Source organism: Ursus arctos, unplaced genomic scaffold (genome assembly GCF_023065955.2).
Source record: "Ursus arctos isolate Adak ecotype North America unplaced genomic scaffold, UrsArc2.0 scaffold_5, whole genome shotgun sequence".
Lineage (NCBI taxonomy): Eukaryota > Metazoa > Chordata > Mammalia > Carnivora > Ursidae > Ursus > Ursus arctos.
The window spans coordinates 10,253,181-10,271,866 of NW_026623067.1; the positions used below are offsets into that span (position 1 = coordinate 10,253,181).

Sequence of the window (18,686 nt, forward strand, 5' to 3'; positions counted from 1 at the left end):
AAGTGGTTCCTGCCTATGCTCTCTTCTAGGATTTAGATGGATTCCTGTCTTACATTAGGTCTTTCATCCATTTTCAGTTTATCTTTGTGTATGATATAAGAAAATGGTCCAGTTTCATTCTTCTACCTTTGGCTGTCCAATTTTCCCAGCATCATTTATTGAATATTGATTTTCTCTCTATCTCTGAAATTTGCAAGCTTAACTATTACATGTAGGGGTGTTGATCTATTTTTATTTATTTTAGGGGGCATTCTCTCTACCTCTTGGATGTGAATGCCTGTTTCCTTCCCCAGGTTAGGAAAGTTCTCAGGTATGATTTTCTCAAGTATACCTTCTGTCCTTCTCTCTTTTTCTTCTTCATCTGGGACTCTAATAATTCCAACATTGTTTCACTTTATGGTATCAGTGATATCTCAAAGTCTCCTCTCCTGGTACATTAGTTGTTTTTCTCTCTTTCTCTCAGCTTCCTTCCTTTCCATCAACATGTCTTCTATATATCTGACTGTGTCTTCTGCCTCATTTACCCTACTTGTTTGAGCATCCAATTTTGAGTGAATCTCAGTTAAAGCTTTTCTTTCTTTATTTCAGCCTGATTAGATTTTATTTCTGCACTAAGAGTTTCACTAGTGTCTTTTATGCTTTTTTGAAGCCCAGCTAGTAACTTTATAATTACTATCTTGAATTTCAGTTCTGACATTTTAGTTTTATCTATATAGATTAAATCTGTGGCAGTGAGTATTACCTCTGGTTCTTTCTTGTGTTATGAATTCCTCCTTCTAGTCATTTTTCCCAGAAAAGAATTGTTGAACAAGAAAACAAAATAAAAAATACCAACCACGACTCAAGCAAAATATACACTAGACAAATCTAAAGAAGTTAGAAAACAAAAAGAAAGGAAAAAAAGAGGGTGGGGAAAGAGAGAATATACCTCCCAGGTTGACAAAACAGGGTGAGCCACTTGATCTGGAGTATATTGCGGTCTGTTTGTTAGGAAACACTGAATGCCAAAATTTTAAAGAAAGCAAAAATTATATATATATATATATATATATATATATATATATATATATATATAATTGAATACAGTGAAAGGAAATCAAAAATAAAGAATACATCTATAAAATGTAAAATGAAAGTTAGAAAAAGACTTAAAAATAGTTGATGAAATAAGAAACTAGTTGAAAAGGAAAAAAGGAGAAAAAAGGAAAATTTTAAACTGAGAGATAAAAGAATCATGAGAAAAAACCTTGAATTCTATATATTATTTTCCCTTTTGCTGGAGTGTGCAGTCCTGTGTGCTCTGTAAACTTGGTGTTCACCTGTTGCTCCAGCTGGTCTTCTGGGGGAAGGGCCTCCTGCACTGATTCTGGGGTATCTCTGTGTGGGTGGAGTTGTGCTGCCCCTTGCCAGGGTCCCGGGCTCAGTGTAAACTGCTTCTGGTTGCTTGGCGTTTTTGTTCCCTAAGGCTTTTCTGTGCCTCTTTAGAGGACAAAAATAAAAATGGCTGGACTGATCTTCAGTCCTGGAGCTGAAAGATGGCAGGTCCCCCTTTTCAGCAAACCCCCAGGGATAAGCATTCTTCACTTTTGTGTGTGCTAAAGTGCAGACTTCTGTGGTGCGCACATGCACCAATTGTCCTAGGAGAAGGTGGAGGGTCATCGCATTTCTGTCCTTTGCAGGACTCCCACATGTGGTGCAGTCACCCAATTATGTTGCAGTTTGCAGTTCATGGCCAATGGAGCTGAGACTCCCCTCCCGGGCTTGCTGACCATAACCTATTTCCCCACTCAAATGCTTGGGGACTCTGTTGACTCAGGCACCCCATTCTTTCTGTGACCCTGGGATTCCTGAGACCACACTGTCCCACCTAGGATTCTGCCCCAGTTGGTTACCTGATCACCTTCCAGGCAAGGAGTCCTTCACAGGAGCAGACTTCTAAAAGTTCTGGTTTTGCCCTCTGGGTCTTTATCACTTCCTGGTAGCTGGCTTATGGAGGTTCCCTCCCCCCATGGTTTATCTTCTGATATATCTCCTCTGATTTACTGTTTCACACCTCCTACCTTGCAAAAAGTGGTCTCTATTTGTAGAATTCCAGCAATTCCTGGTTAGAGAATTATCTGGCTAAATTCAAGGGACCAGATGAAATGAGGTCCTCTATTCTTCTGCCATCCTTCCTTCCTCCTGCTACCAATATCCTTTTTAAAACGTTTTTATTTGAATATACTTGAATATACAGTGTTCCATTAGTTTTAGGTTTACAACATAGTGACTCACAAGGTTAAGTTATATGTGCTCACAACAAGTGTAGCTACCATCCGTCATGAAACATTATCAGGGTGATGTAGAGTGTGGCAAAATGGGTGAAGGGGAGAAGGAGATACAGGCCCCAATTATGGAATGATAAGTCACAAGAATAAAAAGGAGAACATAAAGAATATAGCTAATGATATTGCAGTAGTAGCAATGTAATGGGACAGATGGTAGCTATATTTCTAATGAACATAGCATAGTGTATAAACTTCTTAAGGGAACATAGTAAACTATACTCAAATCTTTAAAAAATAATAAAAGAAATAAAAATGAATAAAGAAAAAATACAAAAATAAATCAAAAATACAATTTAATGGACTATATTCCTTATGCTGAGCCTTTTATTCCTATGATTTATCTATTCCATAACTGAAAGACAGTATCTCACATTTTTCTACAACCATTTTGTCATTGCTCTACCACTGTTTTCTCTGGCAACCATCAGATTGTTCTCTGTATTTACAGATCTGGTTCTGCTTTTTGTTTATTCATTTATTTCTGTTTTTACATTCTACATATGGAGTGAGATCATGTGGTATTTGTCTTTCTCAGTCTGACTTATTTCACTTAACATAATACCATCTAGGCCCCTCCATGTTGTCTCCAAGGGCACAATGTTATGGATTTTATGGCTGCATAACATTCCATTGTTTGTATGGAATATACAAACACACACACACATAACACTCCTTCCTTATACATTCATCTATCTATGGACAGTTAGATTGCTTCCATATCTTGACTATTTGTGAAAACTTGTGATAATAATAGGGATGCATATATAAATATATGAATGAATGAAATCTTGCCATTTGCATTGTCATGGATGGAGCTAGAGAGTATAATGTTAAGCAAAATAAGCTAATCAGAGAAAGACAAATGCCACATGATCCCACTTATATGTGGAGTTTAATAAACAAAACAAATGAGAAAAGGGGAAATAGAGAGAGGCAACTATAGAGAACAAACTGTTGGTTACTAAAGGGACATGGGAGGGGGATGGATTAAATCGGTAATGAGGATTAAGATGTGCAGATGTTATGATATGCACCAGGTGTTGTACGGAAGTGTTGAATCACTATATTGTGTACCTGAAACCAATATTACACTGTATGTTAACTAACTGAAATTTAAATAAAAACTTAAAAAAGGATCATATGAAAATTTGATAAAAAATTAAAATAACAAACTGAGGGCTTCAGAGGGGAGAGGAGTGGAGGATTGGAATAGGCCAGTGATGGGTAGTAAGGAGGGCACTTATTACATGGAGCACTGGGTGTTATACACAAACAATGAATCATGGAACACTATATCAAAAACTAATGATGTACTGTATGGTGACTAGCATAACAATAAAAATTTAAAAAATAATAAAGATAATGAAAAAAATTAAAAAATAAACATCACATTTTATCCTACAAAAAAATAGATGTCCATATATTAGTGCTTTTGCTTTATTTGTGGGAAATGCATAACCAGTAGGGGAATTATTAAGGTATCAATATATTTTTTAAAGATTTATTTATTATTTTACAGAAAGAGAACGATAGCAGGGGGTGGTGAGAGGGAGAGAGAGGAAAAAAATCTCAAGCAGACTCCCTGCTGAGTGTTGAGCCTAGTGCAGGGCTCAATCTCACACCCTGAGATCAGGATCTTCTCAGGAGTTAGGGACTTAAACAACTGAGCCACCCAGGTCCCAATATTTGGTAATAAGGCACCAATATTTTTGATTGTGTGAAATCCTAAATTTATAGTAAATTTGTTCAATTACTGGTAATTTATAATCCTACAATTTACAGGTCCTTGGAGTTTCCCTTTATTAGCACACTGAGTTCCTGTGTATAAACATGCACGCGCACACACACACACACACACACACACACACACACACATTAGCTCACTAAAATTTTATTTCAGGTTGTCATATGCCATGAGTGATCTATTAACTCCACAATTCTCCTTGATGATCCAGGTAAATCCAATGGAGAATACACCTTGGGTGGCCAACCATACTGGACGAACAGATTTTAACCTAATGGGACTCTTCAGTCAATCCAAGCACCCAGCTCTCCTTTGTGTGGTCATTTTTGTGGTTTTCCTGATGGCCTTGTCTGGAAACACCATCCTGATCCTTCTGATACACTGTGATGCTCACCTTCATAACCCCATGTACTTTTTTATCACTCAGTTGTCTCTCATGGATGTGATGTACATTTCTGTCACTGTGCCTAAGATGCTCATGGACCAGGTCATGGGGGTGAATAAGATCTCAGCCCCTGAATGTGGGATGCAAATGTTTCTCTATTTGACACTAGTAGGTTCAGAATTTTTCCTTCTAGCTGCCATGGCCTATGACCGCTATGTGGCCATCTGCCATCCACTCCGTTATCCTGTCCTCATGAACCATCGAGTGTGCCTCCTCTTGGTGTCTTCCTCCTGGTTTCTGGGATCTGTGGATGGATTTATGCTCACACCCGTCACCATGACCTTCCCCTTCTGCAGATCCCGGGAGATCCATCATTTCTTCTGTGAGGTCCCTGCTGTAATGAAGCTTTCCTGCTCAGACACTTCACTCTATGAGACACTCATGTACCTGTGTTGTGTCCTCATGCTCCTCATCCCTGTGATAATCATTTCAAGCTCCTATTCTTTCATCCTCTTCACCATCCACAGGATGAACTCAGCAGAAGGACGGAAGAAGGCTTTTGCCACTTGTTCTTCCCACATGATGGTGGTTATCCTCTTCTACGGGGCTGCCGTCTATACCTACATGCTCCCCACCTCCTATCACACCCCCAAGAAGGACATGATTGTATCTGTCTTTTATACCATACTCACTCCTGTTCTAAACCCTTTAATTTATAGTCTTAGGAATAAGGATGTTACAAGGGCTCTAAAAAAAATGCTGAATGTGGGATCTGTCTTACAGGAAAGTATAAAGTAGGAACTATTTGTACTATTTTTTCCTCCACTTTACAAATTTAAACTTTAGGATCTTATCGCAATGTTTTTATTCAGATTTTCATACCATGTGTCATCACCTATTCATCCCTTTTGGAGGAATTGTTTCCTTATCCTGGAAAGCTTTTCATTTTCATATTCCTGCATTCAAAATATTTGTACAATTGTATTGTAGTTATGTTACATTTTTCTGAAGTTTATAACAGCACTGTGATTCTGTGAGAAAATACTCATATTAGTAGGAAATACATAACAATATATTTGGAAACAAGGATCATAGTGTGTGATGATGAGAGAGAGATGGAGAGAGAGGTGATAGATCAAATGGGGTATAACGTTAATACATGAATCTAGGGAAAAAGGTATATTAATTCTTTATTGTACTGTTATTAATATTCATACTAATTGTACTATTCATACAAATTTTCTATAAATTTGAAATCCCTTAAGAATAAAACATGAAGTATCGAACTTTTGGGTTTTTAAAAAATGTCTCCTTGATGCATGGTGACAGTGTAAGTGACAAATCTGGGAAATCATGCACAAGTTAACATGGATGATCTTTACCGCAACAATCCAGTTGTTGTCCTGTGTTTATTTCAGGCAATTTTGTTCTTTAGGTTTCAAAACTGAGGACATCCAGTGGCTGTTACCTCTCTGAAATCATTAGTACATTATGGTAGAAGGTACTGTGGGAAAAATATTAACCCCAAGAAGGAGGGCTCAGGGAAGCTTTTCAGCATAAGGTGGTATCAGAGCTGAGATTTGAAGTTTGTCACTTACACAAACAAGCAGAGGAAGACCATCAAACATCCAATCCTTCATTTATTCAAAAACATGTATTATGCTGTATTATAATAAAAAATAATAAATAGCTAACTGAATTTAACAAAAATAACAAATATCTACTGTCCCTAAGGAATTTGATCTGTAAGTGTAGTTTGTGTAAGTAGTTGTAATAAAATGCATAAATCATTTTGAGGCTCGTGTGGAGAAAGTACAGCTCATAAGGACACACCACACATGTCTATGAAATGCAAGTTCAGCTGAACAAAGAGGCTGAAAGGAGACCATAGTGTTGAATGGTGACTAGATGCTACCTTCATATAAGTACAGGAGTCTGGGACCAGGGTTCTTGCTCCAGAAGCAAGTACATGATGCCACAGAAAAGGAACACACTGAGCAAAGTTCAGGTGGTTGACCAAGCAGGAGAGAAATGTCCCAATAGCACCTCCTTCATAGTTCACTTTATAGCCTCATTTCTTGCCCTTTTGTCACCCAGACATTTACAAATGATAATAAAATGACCAGACTTGGATTGTAAAAAAGTTAAATCAATGGGAATCAATTGGAGAAGAGCAACATTGGAGGTTTGGAGACCAGGTGAGGATGATGAATTGGATAGTGTTGATCTAAGTCAAACGGATCATTCCAAGTGGAATTATGGGTTTTGGGGGTATAAGCAGGGCCTTGTTGAAACCACAAACTTGGTTGCATGTTTACCAGTTTCCAATTAACTATGACAACTTGTGAATTATCAGGTTTCAAAAGGGAACTTTCCCTTTTTTCCTTGACACACTTGATTCTTACACCACTAGAAAATAAGGATTTACAGTATTTTGGGAAACAATGTTGGAAAATTAGTTTGCAATATTTTTGTTTCAGTCAAATGAAATACATAAGATATGTATACTCTTCAACTTCCAAAATATTTGAGTAGTGTGTATCTCACCCCTCAAGTTTTTTTGGACCATAATGACACACACATTTGATGATTCCATTTAAAATGCTGTAGGCATGGGAAATAAATTGGAGCAAAACAAAACAAAGTGTTTTAAGGATCCATATTTTTTCAAAGTTGAATTTTTTTTACTCTATCACAAGCAAAAAAAATTAGATAAAATATTTTAGAATGATGAATCATTTTTTTAAATAAAGTGTTCAGAATACAATTTTCCATAGTTTATACTAACAAGGATTTATGAGAACTATTCAGCTGGAAATCTTCATCAACTTATATTTATTATATTATATAAAGTACATGATACACAGAATTACTAGACATAGAGGAACATTTGGTGCTGCTAATTTTATTTTGTATCTAGAATGTAACAATGGAGGAGCTTCTGTCGCTCACATGCACTTGCTTACACTGTTACTTAAGTAGCTGTGCACTGATTAGTTTAAATGTACAAACTACAGAAGGGGGAATGAAGCATGAGAGACTATGGACTCTGGGAAACAAACTGAGGGCTTCGGAGGGGAGGGGGGTGGGGGAATGGGATAGGCTGGTGATGGGTATTAAGGAGGGCATGTATTGCATGGTGCACTGGGTGTTATACGCAACTAATGAATCATCGAACTTTACATAAAAAACCAGGGATGTACTGTATGGTGACTTAAATAATATAATAAAAAAACATTAAAAAAATGTACAAACTTCAAAATATGTTCATGTGTTTGTGTTAATGATTTAACCAGCATTGGCCAGAGAAATAATTTTTAACCCACAAAAGCAAGCCCTCAGTTTTCCTACACCAAAGGACATGAAGGACTATGATTGAAATTGTTACCAAACTGGGAGACCTGGGTGGCTCAGACAGTTAACCATCTACCTTTGGCTCAGGTCATGATCCCAGGGTCCTGGGATCAAGCCCCATGTTGGGCCCTCTGCTCAGTGGGGAGTCTGCTTCTCCCTCTCCCACTACCTGCTGCTCCACCTGCTTTTGCTTTCTTTCCCTATCTTTCTCTGTCAAATAAATAGAGAAAATCTTAAAAAATAACAAAGAAATTTTTACCAAATTTAGGAATAAACCAGCATGGATTAAATGGAGAAGGTTGCATTGTTTTTTTTCAAAAATACACTGCTTATTATGGAATATTTTATTTAGTTGTTTATTTATTTACATTATATACCTGTCACTGTTTTAATGATGCTATCTGTATTAACTATTCAAAACTATTTAACTCTTTAAAGCAGAGATAATGTTTGTTGTTGTGGTGGTGGTTCTTGTTACATTTATTTAATTGTGGTAGGAACACCTATCATGAGATCAACTGCTCAGCAATTTTTTAAGTGTACACCATAGTATTCTTGACTATAGAGAAGGTATTCATATTATCTCATTTTTATAATAATATTTTTTATTATATTATGTTAGTCACCATACAGTATAACACTAGTTTTTGATGTAAAGTTCCATGATTCATTACTTCCGTATAACATCCAGTGCACCATGCAATACATGCCCCCCTTAATACCCATCACCAACCTATCCCATTTCCCCACACCCCTCCCCTCTGAAGCCCTCAGTTTGTTTCCCAGAGTACACAAACTCTCATGGTACATTCCCTCTTCTATTTGCCCCCCTTTCTTCTTCCCCTTCTTCTCCCACTGATCTTCCTACTTCATATATTCCATAAATGAGTGAAACCATATGATAATTGTCTTTTTCTGCTTGAATTATTTTGCTTAGCATTATCTCCGCCAGTGCGTCCATGTTGCACCAAATGTTGAGAAATTTTTCTTTTTGATGGCTGAGTAATATCCCATTATATATATGGACCACAACTTCTTAATCCAGTCATCTGTTGAAGGGCATCTAGACTCCTTCCATGATCTAGCTATTGAGGAAAATACTTCTATGAACATTGGGGTGCATATGGCCCTTCTCTTCACCACGTCTGTACCTTTGGGGTAAATACCCAGTAGTGCAATGGCTGGATCATAGGGTAGCAAAATTTTTAACTTTTTAAGGGACCTCCACACTTCTTTTCCAAAGTGGCTGTACCAACTTGCATTCCCACCAACAATTTAGGAGGGATCCTCTTTCTCCACATCCTCTACAACATTTGTTGTTTCCTGCCTTGTCAATTTTTGTCATTCTAACTGGCGTAAAGTGGTGTTTCAATGTGGTTTTGATTTGTATTTACTTGATGGCTAATGATTTTGAACATTTTTTCATGTGTCTGTTAGGCATTTGTATGTCTTCATTGGAAAATGTCTGTTCATATCTTCTGCCCATTTTTGATTTGATTATTTGTTTCTTGTGTATTGAGTTTGAGAAGTTCTTTGTAGATCTTGGATGCTAAACTTTTATCTGTAGTGTCATTTGAAAATATCTTCTCCCATTCTGTGGGCTGCCTTTTAGTTTTTTGACTCCTTCCTTGGCTGTGCAGAAGCTTTTTGTCTTGATGAAGTCCCACAAGTTCATTTTTTCTTTTGTTTCTCTTGACTTTTGAGATGTGTCATGAAAAAAGTTGCTGTGGCCAATGTCAAAGAGGTTGCTGCCTATGTTCTTCTCTAGGATTTTGATGGATTCCTGTCTCACACCGAGGCCTTTCATCCATTTGGAGTTTACGTTTGTGTATGGTGTGAAAGAGTGGTCAAGTTTCATTCTTTTGCATGTAGCTGTCCAATTTTCACAGCACCATTTATTGAAAAGACTGTCATTTTTCCACTGGATTTTTTTTTTTCCTGCTTTGTCAATGATTAGCTGCCCAAAGAGCCAAAGGTCCATTTCTGGCTTCTCTATTCTGTTCCATTGGTCTATGTGTCTGTTTTTGTGCCAGTGCCATGCTGTCTTTGTGATCACAGCTTTGTAGTACAGCTTGAAATCCGGTAATGTGATGACCCCAGCTTTGTTTTTCCTTTTCAACAATTCCTTGGTGATTCAGGGCCTTTTCTGGTTCCACACAAATTGAAGTGCTGTTTGTTCCAGTTCTTTGAAAAATGTCATTGGTATTTTGATCGTGATGGCATTGAAAGTGTAGATTGCTCTGGGTAGCATAGACATTTTAACTATTTTTTAATATTCTGATCCATGAGCATGGAATATTTTTCTATCTTTTTGTTTCTTCAATGTCTTTCAAGTATGATTTGTAGTTTCTGGAATACAGATCCTTTACGTCTCTGGTTAAGTTAATTCCGAGATAACGTATTATTTTTGGTGCTATTGTAAATGGAATGGATTCCCTAATTTCTCTTTCTTCAGTCTCAGTGCTCGTGTATAGAAATGCAACTGAGGTTCCAAGATGGCGGAGGGACAGGAGACCTAAAGGTCGTCTGGTCCCAGGAATTCAGGTAGACAGCTACCAAACCATTCTTAATACCTATGAATGCAACTGGAGAATGAAGAAAAGAGGAGCAGGAACTGTATGAGCAGAAAAGCGACCACTATCTTCAAGGAGAAAAGATGGTGGAGGATTAGGAGTCCCTTTTGCAGCTGCTCCCAAGTTGAGCCTGATATCTACCAGACCATCCTGAAAACCCTAAGAATCAGCCTGAGATGCAGGAAGATACATCTGGATCTCTACAAATGAACATCTCCAGTGCTGACTATTGAGGTATGAAATGGGGAGCCGTGAAACCACACACAGATATCGGAAGATAAATGGAAGGGGGAGGGAGCCAATGCACTGGGGCACCAGGAAGCAGTAGACACTTGAACTGGGGAGTGGGCCATACTCGTGGACCAGAGCCCGCAAGAGAGTAAACTGAGACTGTGAGCCTGGGAACACATGGGCAACCAGACTGAAAACTCGAGCTCCAGAGCGCTCACTCGAACTAGACTGAAACCCAGAGCTGGGGTGCGCACACATGACCACACTGAAAACCTGAGCTCCAGACTGCTCATTGGAACCAAGCTAAAACCGGGAGCTTGGGAGCCAGTGCGCTACCAGACTGAAAACCAGTGAATCCTGTGTGTGAACCGCACTGAAACAGGGATCTCGGGAGCATGCACGGGAACCGGGGGTGGCTGGCCATGTTAGAAGCACAAAGGACAGAGACACGCCGACCCTGAAGGAGGGGCTGAGACACAGGCTGTGGGGCACACATCCCGGGACACTACAGGGTTTTTAGCAGCACCCACAGAAACAGAGTTAAAATGGACAAGAGAGCTATGTGGAGAGCGGACTGTGATCTCTCTGTTCTGAGACAGAGGCTAGGATATGGCCACTGCTGCTCTGATGCTCAGAAGAGGCACAGAAAACCACCAGGGAAAGCCATCAGATAAAAAAAGCCTGGAAATATCGGCTCACAGAGTCCCCAACCACATCCCCCCTTGCAGAGGATGGGGCAACTCTACCCAAACAGGGTTGCCTGAATATCAGCACCGCAGGCCCCTCAACCAGAAGGCAGGATAAAAAATCAAGAAGACCACATCCCTCTATAAAACAAGTGCACACTGCGTGGGTAATAGTCAATAACTGGGGCTCTGGGCAACTCCACAACCTCTCCTCATCAGAATGAGGAGAAGAAGAAATCCCCCCCAGCAAAGGAAAGACACTGAGTCTGTGGCCTCTGCCTCAGAACTGATGGATATGCATATAAACAAATTGTCAGAAATGGAGTTCAGAGTAACAATGGTCAAGATGATTTGTAGGCTTGAAAAAACTATTAATGAAAATATGAACGGGAAAATAGAATCTCTAAGGGCAGAAATGAGAGCAAGTCTGGCAGAAATTAAAAATGCTATGAATCAAATGCAGTCTAAACTAGACGCTCTGATAGCCAGGATAAATAAGGCAGAAGAACGAATTAGTGAATTAGAGGATGGAATGGTAGAAGAGAAAGTTAAAACACAAATCTGGCTCAAAAAAATCCAATCTCAAGTATGTAGATTATGGGAGATTACTGACTCAATGAAACGTTCCAATGTCATAATCATCAGCATCCCTGAGGGGGTGTAGAAAGAGAGAGGTCTAGAAGAGATATTTGAACAAATTGTAGCTGAGAACTTCCCTAATCTGGCAAAGGAAACAAGCATTCACATCCAGGAAGCAGAGAGGACCCCTCCTAAGGTCAATGAGAACAGACCTACACCACGTCACGTCATAGTGCAATTCGCAAATATTATATCCAAGGATACAGTATTGAAAGTAGCCAGGGGGAAGAAAATGGTTATGTACAGAGGGGAAAAAATTAGAACAACGTCAGACCTGTCTAGAAAGACCTGGCAGGCTACGAAGGGTTGGCATGGTATGTTCAAAGCCCTATCTGAGAAGAACATGCAGCCAAGGATCCTTTATCCAGCAAGGCTGTCATTCAGAATTGATGGAGAGATATGGACCTTCCAGGATCAGCAGAAACTGAAGGAACTTGTAAGCACCAAACCAGCCCTACATGAGATATTAAAGGGGGTTGTATAAAAGTAAAAAGGCCCCAAGAGTGATGCAGAACAGAAATTTACAATCTATAGAAACAAAGACTTCACAGGCAACATGACATCATTAAAATCATTTCTCTCAATAATCACTCTCAATTTGAATGGCCTAAATGCTCCCATAAAACACCACAGGGTTGCAGATTGGATAAAAAGACATGACCCATCCATTTGATGTCTGCAAGAGACTCATTTTGAACCTAAAGATACATCTAGACTGAAAGTGAAGGGATGGAAAACCATTTATCATGCCAATGGACCTCAAAAGAAAGCTGGGGTAGCAATTCTCATATCAGACAGATTAGATTTTAAACTAAAGACTGTAGTGAGAGATACAGAAGGACACTATATTATTCTTAAAGGATATATCCAGTAAGTGGATATGACAATTATAAATATCTATGCCCCCAACAGGGAGCAGCAAGATACACAAGCCAACTGTTAACCAGAATAAAGAGACATATAGATAATAATACATTAATAGTAGGGTACCTCAACACTCCACTCTCAGCAATAGACAGATCACCTAAGCAGAAAATCAACAAAGAAACAAGAGCTTTGAATGACATACTGGACCAGATGGACCTCATATATATACATAGAACACTACACCCCAGAACAACAGAGTACTCATTCTTTTCGAATGCACATAGGACTTTGTCCAGAATAGATCATGTTCTGGGTCACAAAATAATGGCTCAATCGATACCAAAAGACTGAAATTATTCCCTGCATATTCTCAGACCACAATGCTTTGAAACTAGAACTCGAGTAATCACAAGAAAAAATTTGGAAGAAAATAAAAAGTTGGAAACTAAGAACGATCCTGCTGAAGAATGATTGGGTAATCCAGGAAATTAAGATTCAGTTTAAACAAATTTTGGAGACCAATGAGAATGAAAACACATCAGTCCAAAACGTATGGGACACTGAAAAGGCAGTCCTAAGGGGAAAATACATAGCCATCCAAAACTGACTCAAAAGAATAGAAAAATTTAACTGCAGTTTTTATATTCTCACCTCAAGAACCTGGAGCTGGAACAGAAGAACAGGCCTAACCACGCATGAGAAGGCAGGTGATCAAGATTAGACAGGTATCAATGAATTAGAATCCAGGAGAACAGTAGAGCAGATCAACAAAACTAGAAGCTGGTTCTTTGAAAGAAGAAATAAGATCGATAAGCCACTGGCAAGACTTATTCCAAAGAATAGAGAAAGGACCCAAATTAATAAAATTATGAATGAAAAGGGAGAGACCACAACCAACACCAATGAAATAGGAAGGATCATAAGAAACTCTTATCAACAACTTTATGCCAATAAATTAAACAACCTGGAAGAAATGGATGCCTTCCTGGAAACCTATAAACTACCAAGACTGAAAGAGGAAAAATTGATATTTTAAACAGACCAATTAATTATGAAAGGCTTGAGGCAATGATAAATAATCTTTCAAAAAATAAAACTCCAGGCCCGGATGGTTTTCCTGGGGAATTCTACCAACATTCAAAGAAGAAATAATACTTATTTTCCTAAAGCTGTTTCAAAAAATAGAAACAGGGGCGCCTGGGTGGCACAGTGGTTAAGCGTCTGCCTTCGGCTCAGGGCGTGATCCCGGCGTTATGGGATCGAGCCCCACATCAGGCTCCTCCGCTATGAGCCTGCTTCTTCCTCTCCCACTCCCCCTGCTTGTGTTCCCTCTCTCGCTGGCTGTCTCTATCTCTGTCGAATAAATAAATAAAATCTTTAAAAAAAAATAGAAACAGAAGGAAAGCTACCAAACTCATTCTATGAGGCCAGTATTACCTTGATCCCAAAACCAGGGAAAGACCCCATCAAAAAGGAGAATTACAGACCAATTTCCGTGATGAATATGGACACCAAAATTCTCAACAAGATCCTAGCTAATAAGATCCAACAGTACGTTAAAAGGATTATCCATCATGACCTAGTGAGATGCAACCCTGGGATGCAACGGTGGTTCACCATTTGCAAATCGATCACTGTGAGAGATCATATCAACAAGAAAAGAGTCAAGAGCCATATGATCCTCTCAATTGATGCAGAAAAAGCATTTGACAAAATACAGCATCCTTTCCTGATTAAAACACTTCAGAGTGTAGGGATAGAATGTACATTCCTCAATTTCATATACCATCTAAGAAAAGCCTACAGCGAATATCATTCTCACTGGGGAAAAGCTGAAAGCCTTTCCCTTAAGATTGGGAACATGACAAGGATGCCCACTCTTGCCATTATTATTCAACATAGTACTAGAAGTCCTTGCAACAGCAATCAGACAACAAAAAGGGATAAAAGGTATCAAAATTGGCAAAGAGGAAGTCACACTGTTTCCCTTCACAGATGACATGATACTCTATTTAGAAAACCCAAAACACTGCACCCCCAAACTACTAGAAATTATAGAACAATTCAGTAATGTGGCGGGATACAAAATCAATGCTCAGAAATCAGTTGCATTTCTTTTTTCTTTTTTTTGAAATATTTTTTATTATATTATGCTAGTCACCATACACTACATCACTGGTTTTTTATGTAAAGTTCCATGATTCATTAGTTGCATATAACATGCAGTGCACCATGCAATACGTGCCCTCCCTACCACCCATCACCAGCCTATCTCATTCCCCACCACCCTCCCTCTGAAGCCTTCAGTTGGTATCTCAGAGGCCATAGTCTCTCATGCTTCATTCCCCCTTCTGTTTACCCCCCCCCCCCCCACCGTTCTTTATCCCTTTCTTCTCCTACTGATCTTCCGTGTTCTTATGTTCCATAGATGAGAGAAGCCATATGATAATTGTCTTTCTCTGCTTGACTTATTTCACTTAGCATAATCTCCTCCAGTGTGGTCCATGTTGCTGCAAATGTTGAGAACTCATTGTTTTTGATAGCTGAATAATATTCCATTGTATATATGGACCACAACTTCTTAATCCAGTCATCTTTTGAAGGGCATCTCGGCTCCTTCCACGATTTAGCTGTTGTGGACAATGCTGCTACGAACATCTGTGTTCGTTCCATATGTTCTGTTCCATTTGTCTATGTGTTTGTTTTTGTGCCAGCCCCATGCTGTCTTTGTGATCACAGCTTTGTAGTACAGCTTGAAATCTGTGTCATTTTGCCATTCTAACTGGCATAAGGTGGTATCTTAGTGTGGTTTTGATTTGAATTTCCCTGATGGCTAATGATTTTGAACATTTTTTCATGTGTCTGTTAGCCATTTGTATGTCTTCATTGGAAAATTGTCTGTTTATATGTTTTCCCCATTTTATGATTTGTTTATTTGTTTCTCGTGTATTGAGTTTGAGAAGTTCTTTGTAGATCTGGGATACCAGTGTTTTATCTGTAGTGTCATTTGCAAATATCTTCTCTCATTCCATGTGCTGCCTCTTAGTTGTTGGGACTGTTTCCTTGGCTGTGCAGAAGCTTTTTATCTTGATGAAGTCCCACATGTTCATTTTATCTTTTCTTTCTCTTGCCTTTGGAGATGTGTCATGAAAAAGTTTGCAGTGGCTGATGTCGTAGAGGTTGCTGCCTATGCTGTCCTCTAGGATTTTGATGGATTCCTCTCTCGTATCAAGGTCTTTCATCCATTTGGAGTTTCTCTTTGTGTATGGTGTGAGAGAGTGGTCAAGTTTCATTCTTTTGCATAGAGCTGTCTAACTTGTCCAGCACCATTTATTGAAGAGACTTTTTTCCACCGGATGTTTTTTCATGCTTTGTCAAAAATTAGTTGCCCAAAGAGCCAAGGGTCCATTTCTGGGTTCTCTATTCTGTTCCATTTGTCTATGTGTCTGTTTTTGTGCCAGCCCCATGCTGTCTTTGTGATCACAGCTTTGTAGTACAGCTTGAAATCCGGCATTGTGATGCCACCACCTTTGTTTTTCCTTTTCAACAATTCCTTTGGCGATTTGGGGCCTTTTCTGATTCCATACAAATTTAAGGACTATTTGTTCCAGTTCTTTGAAAAATGTCATTGGTATTTTGATCAGGATAGCATTGAAAGTGTAGATTGCTCTGGGTAGCAAGGATATTTTAATGATGTTAATTCTTTCAATCCATGAGCATGGAATATTTTTCCATCTTTTTGTGTCTTCTTCAATGTCTTTCAAGAGTGATTTGTAGTTTCTAGAATATAGGTCCTTTACATCTCTGGTTAAGTTAATTCCAAGGTAATGTATGATTTTTGGTGCTATTCTAAATAGGATGGATCCTCTAATTTCTCTTTCTTCAGTCTCATTATTCAGGTATAGAAATGCAACTGATTTCTGAGCATTGATTTTGTATCCTGCCACATTTCTGAATTGCTCTATAACTTCTAATAGTTTGGGAGTGGCTTCTTTTGGGTTTTCCATATAGAGTATCATGTCATCTGCAAAGAGAGATATTTTGACTTGTTCTTTGCTGATTTGGATACCTGTTATCATTTTTTCTTGTATGATTGCTGTTGCAAGGACTTCTAGTGCTAAGTTGAATAATAATGGCTAGAGTGGGCATCCATTTCATGTTCCTGACCTTAAGGGAAAGGCTTCCAGCTTTTTCCCATTGAGAATGATATTTGCTGCTCGCTTCTCATAGATGGTTTTTATGAGATTGAGAAATATACCCTCTATCCCTACATTCGGAAGGGTTTTAATCAGGAAAGGATGCTCTATTTTGTCAAATGCTTTTTCTGAATCAATTGAGAGAATCATATGATTTTTGGCTGTTTTCTTCTAGAAAAATCTATGACACTGATAGATTTGTGAATGTTGAACAACACTTGCATCCCAGGATGAATCCCACTTGGTCATGATTGATAATCCTTTAATGTACAGTTGGATTCTATTAGCCAGGATCTTGTTGAGAATTTTGGCGTCCATATTCATTAGGGAAATCGGTCTGTAATTCTCCTTTTTGAGGGGGTCTTTGCCTGGTTTGGGGATCAAGGTAATATTGGCCTCATGGAATGAGTTTGGTAGCTTTCCTTCTGTTTCTATTTTTTCAAAGAACTGGAATAAATAGCCCTTAAATTTGTATGGAAACAGAAAAGGAAGTCCTCCATCTCTTCCAGATTGCTTAATTGCTTAATTTATTGGCATAAAGCTGTTGATAAAAGTTTCTTATAATCCTTCCAATTCCATTGTTGTTGGTTGTGACCTCTCCCTTTTCATTCATAATTTTATTAATTTGGGCCCTTTCTCTATTCTTTCGGATAAGTCTGCCAGTGGTTTGTCAATTTTATTGATTCTCTCAAAGAACCAGCTTCTAGTTCTGTTGGTCTGCTCTACTGTGCTCCTGGTTTCTAATTCATTGATCTCTGCTCTAATCTTGATCAACTGGTTTCTCGTGCATGGAGTAGGCCTGTTCCTCTGTTGTTGTTCCAGCTTCTTGAGGTGAGAATATAAAAACCGCATTTTAGATTTCTCTATTCTTTTGAGTACACTTGAATGGCTATGTATTTTCCCATTAGGACTACCTTTGCAGTATCCCATAGGTTTTGGGCCATTGTGTTTTAATTCTCATTGGTCTCCATAAATTGTAAAAATTGATTTTTGATTTCCTGGTTTATCGAATCATTCTTCAGCAGGATGGTTCTTAGTCTACAAGTGTTTGAGTTTCTTCTTTCCTTGTGGTTGAGTTCCAATTTCAGAGCATTGTGGTCTGAGAATATGCAGGGAATAATTTCAGTTCTTTTGGTATCGGTTGAGACCTGTTTTCTGACACAGAACATGGTCTATTCTTGAGAGTGTTCCATGGGCATTAGAATACAATGAGTATTCTTTGCTTCTGGTTTGTAGTGATCTATATATATCTATGAGGTCCAGCTCATCGAGTATGGCATTCAAATCTCTTGTTTTTTTGCTGGTTTTCTGCTCCAGTGCTCTGTCTATTGCTGATAGTGGAATGTTGAGGTCCCCTACTATTAACATATTTTTACCTATATGGTTTTTTATTCTGGTTAAGAGTTGGCTTGTGTATCTTGTTGCTCCCCTGTTGGGGGCATAGATATTTATAATTGTCATATCCACTTGTTGGATACATCCTTTAAGAATAATATAGTGCCTTTCTGTGTCTCTAACTGTAGTCTTTAGTTTAAAATTCAATTTGTCTGATATGACAATTGCTACCTCAGCTTCCTTTGAGGTCCATTGGCATGGAAGATGGTATTCCATCCCTTTACTTTCAGTCTGGATGTATCTTTAGGTTCAAAATGAGTCTCTTGTAGACAGAAAATGGATGGGTCAT

At 38.6% G+C, this 18,686-nt stretch overlaps 1 protein-coding gene across 1 annotated transcript; it reads left to right on the top strand.

The window, feature by feature from the left end:
* Window positions 1-4,291: 4,291 nt before the first annotated feature.
* On the top strand, window positions 4,292-5,254 carry LOC125282975 (olfactory receptor 2T29). The gene has a single exon (XM_048221108.1). It carries the CDS (start codon window positions 4,292-4,294, stop codon window positions 5,252-5,254), a length of 963 nt encoding a protein of 320 aa, XP_048077065.1.
* Window positions 5,255-18,686: the final 13,432 nt, after the last annotated feature.

What these genes read in the sequence shown, in the direction of transcription:
- LOC125282975 (XM_048221108.1), top strand. Translation starts at nt 4,292, where the DNA reads ATGGAGAATACACCTTGGGTGGCCAACCATACTGGACGAACAGATTTT.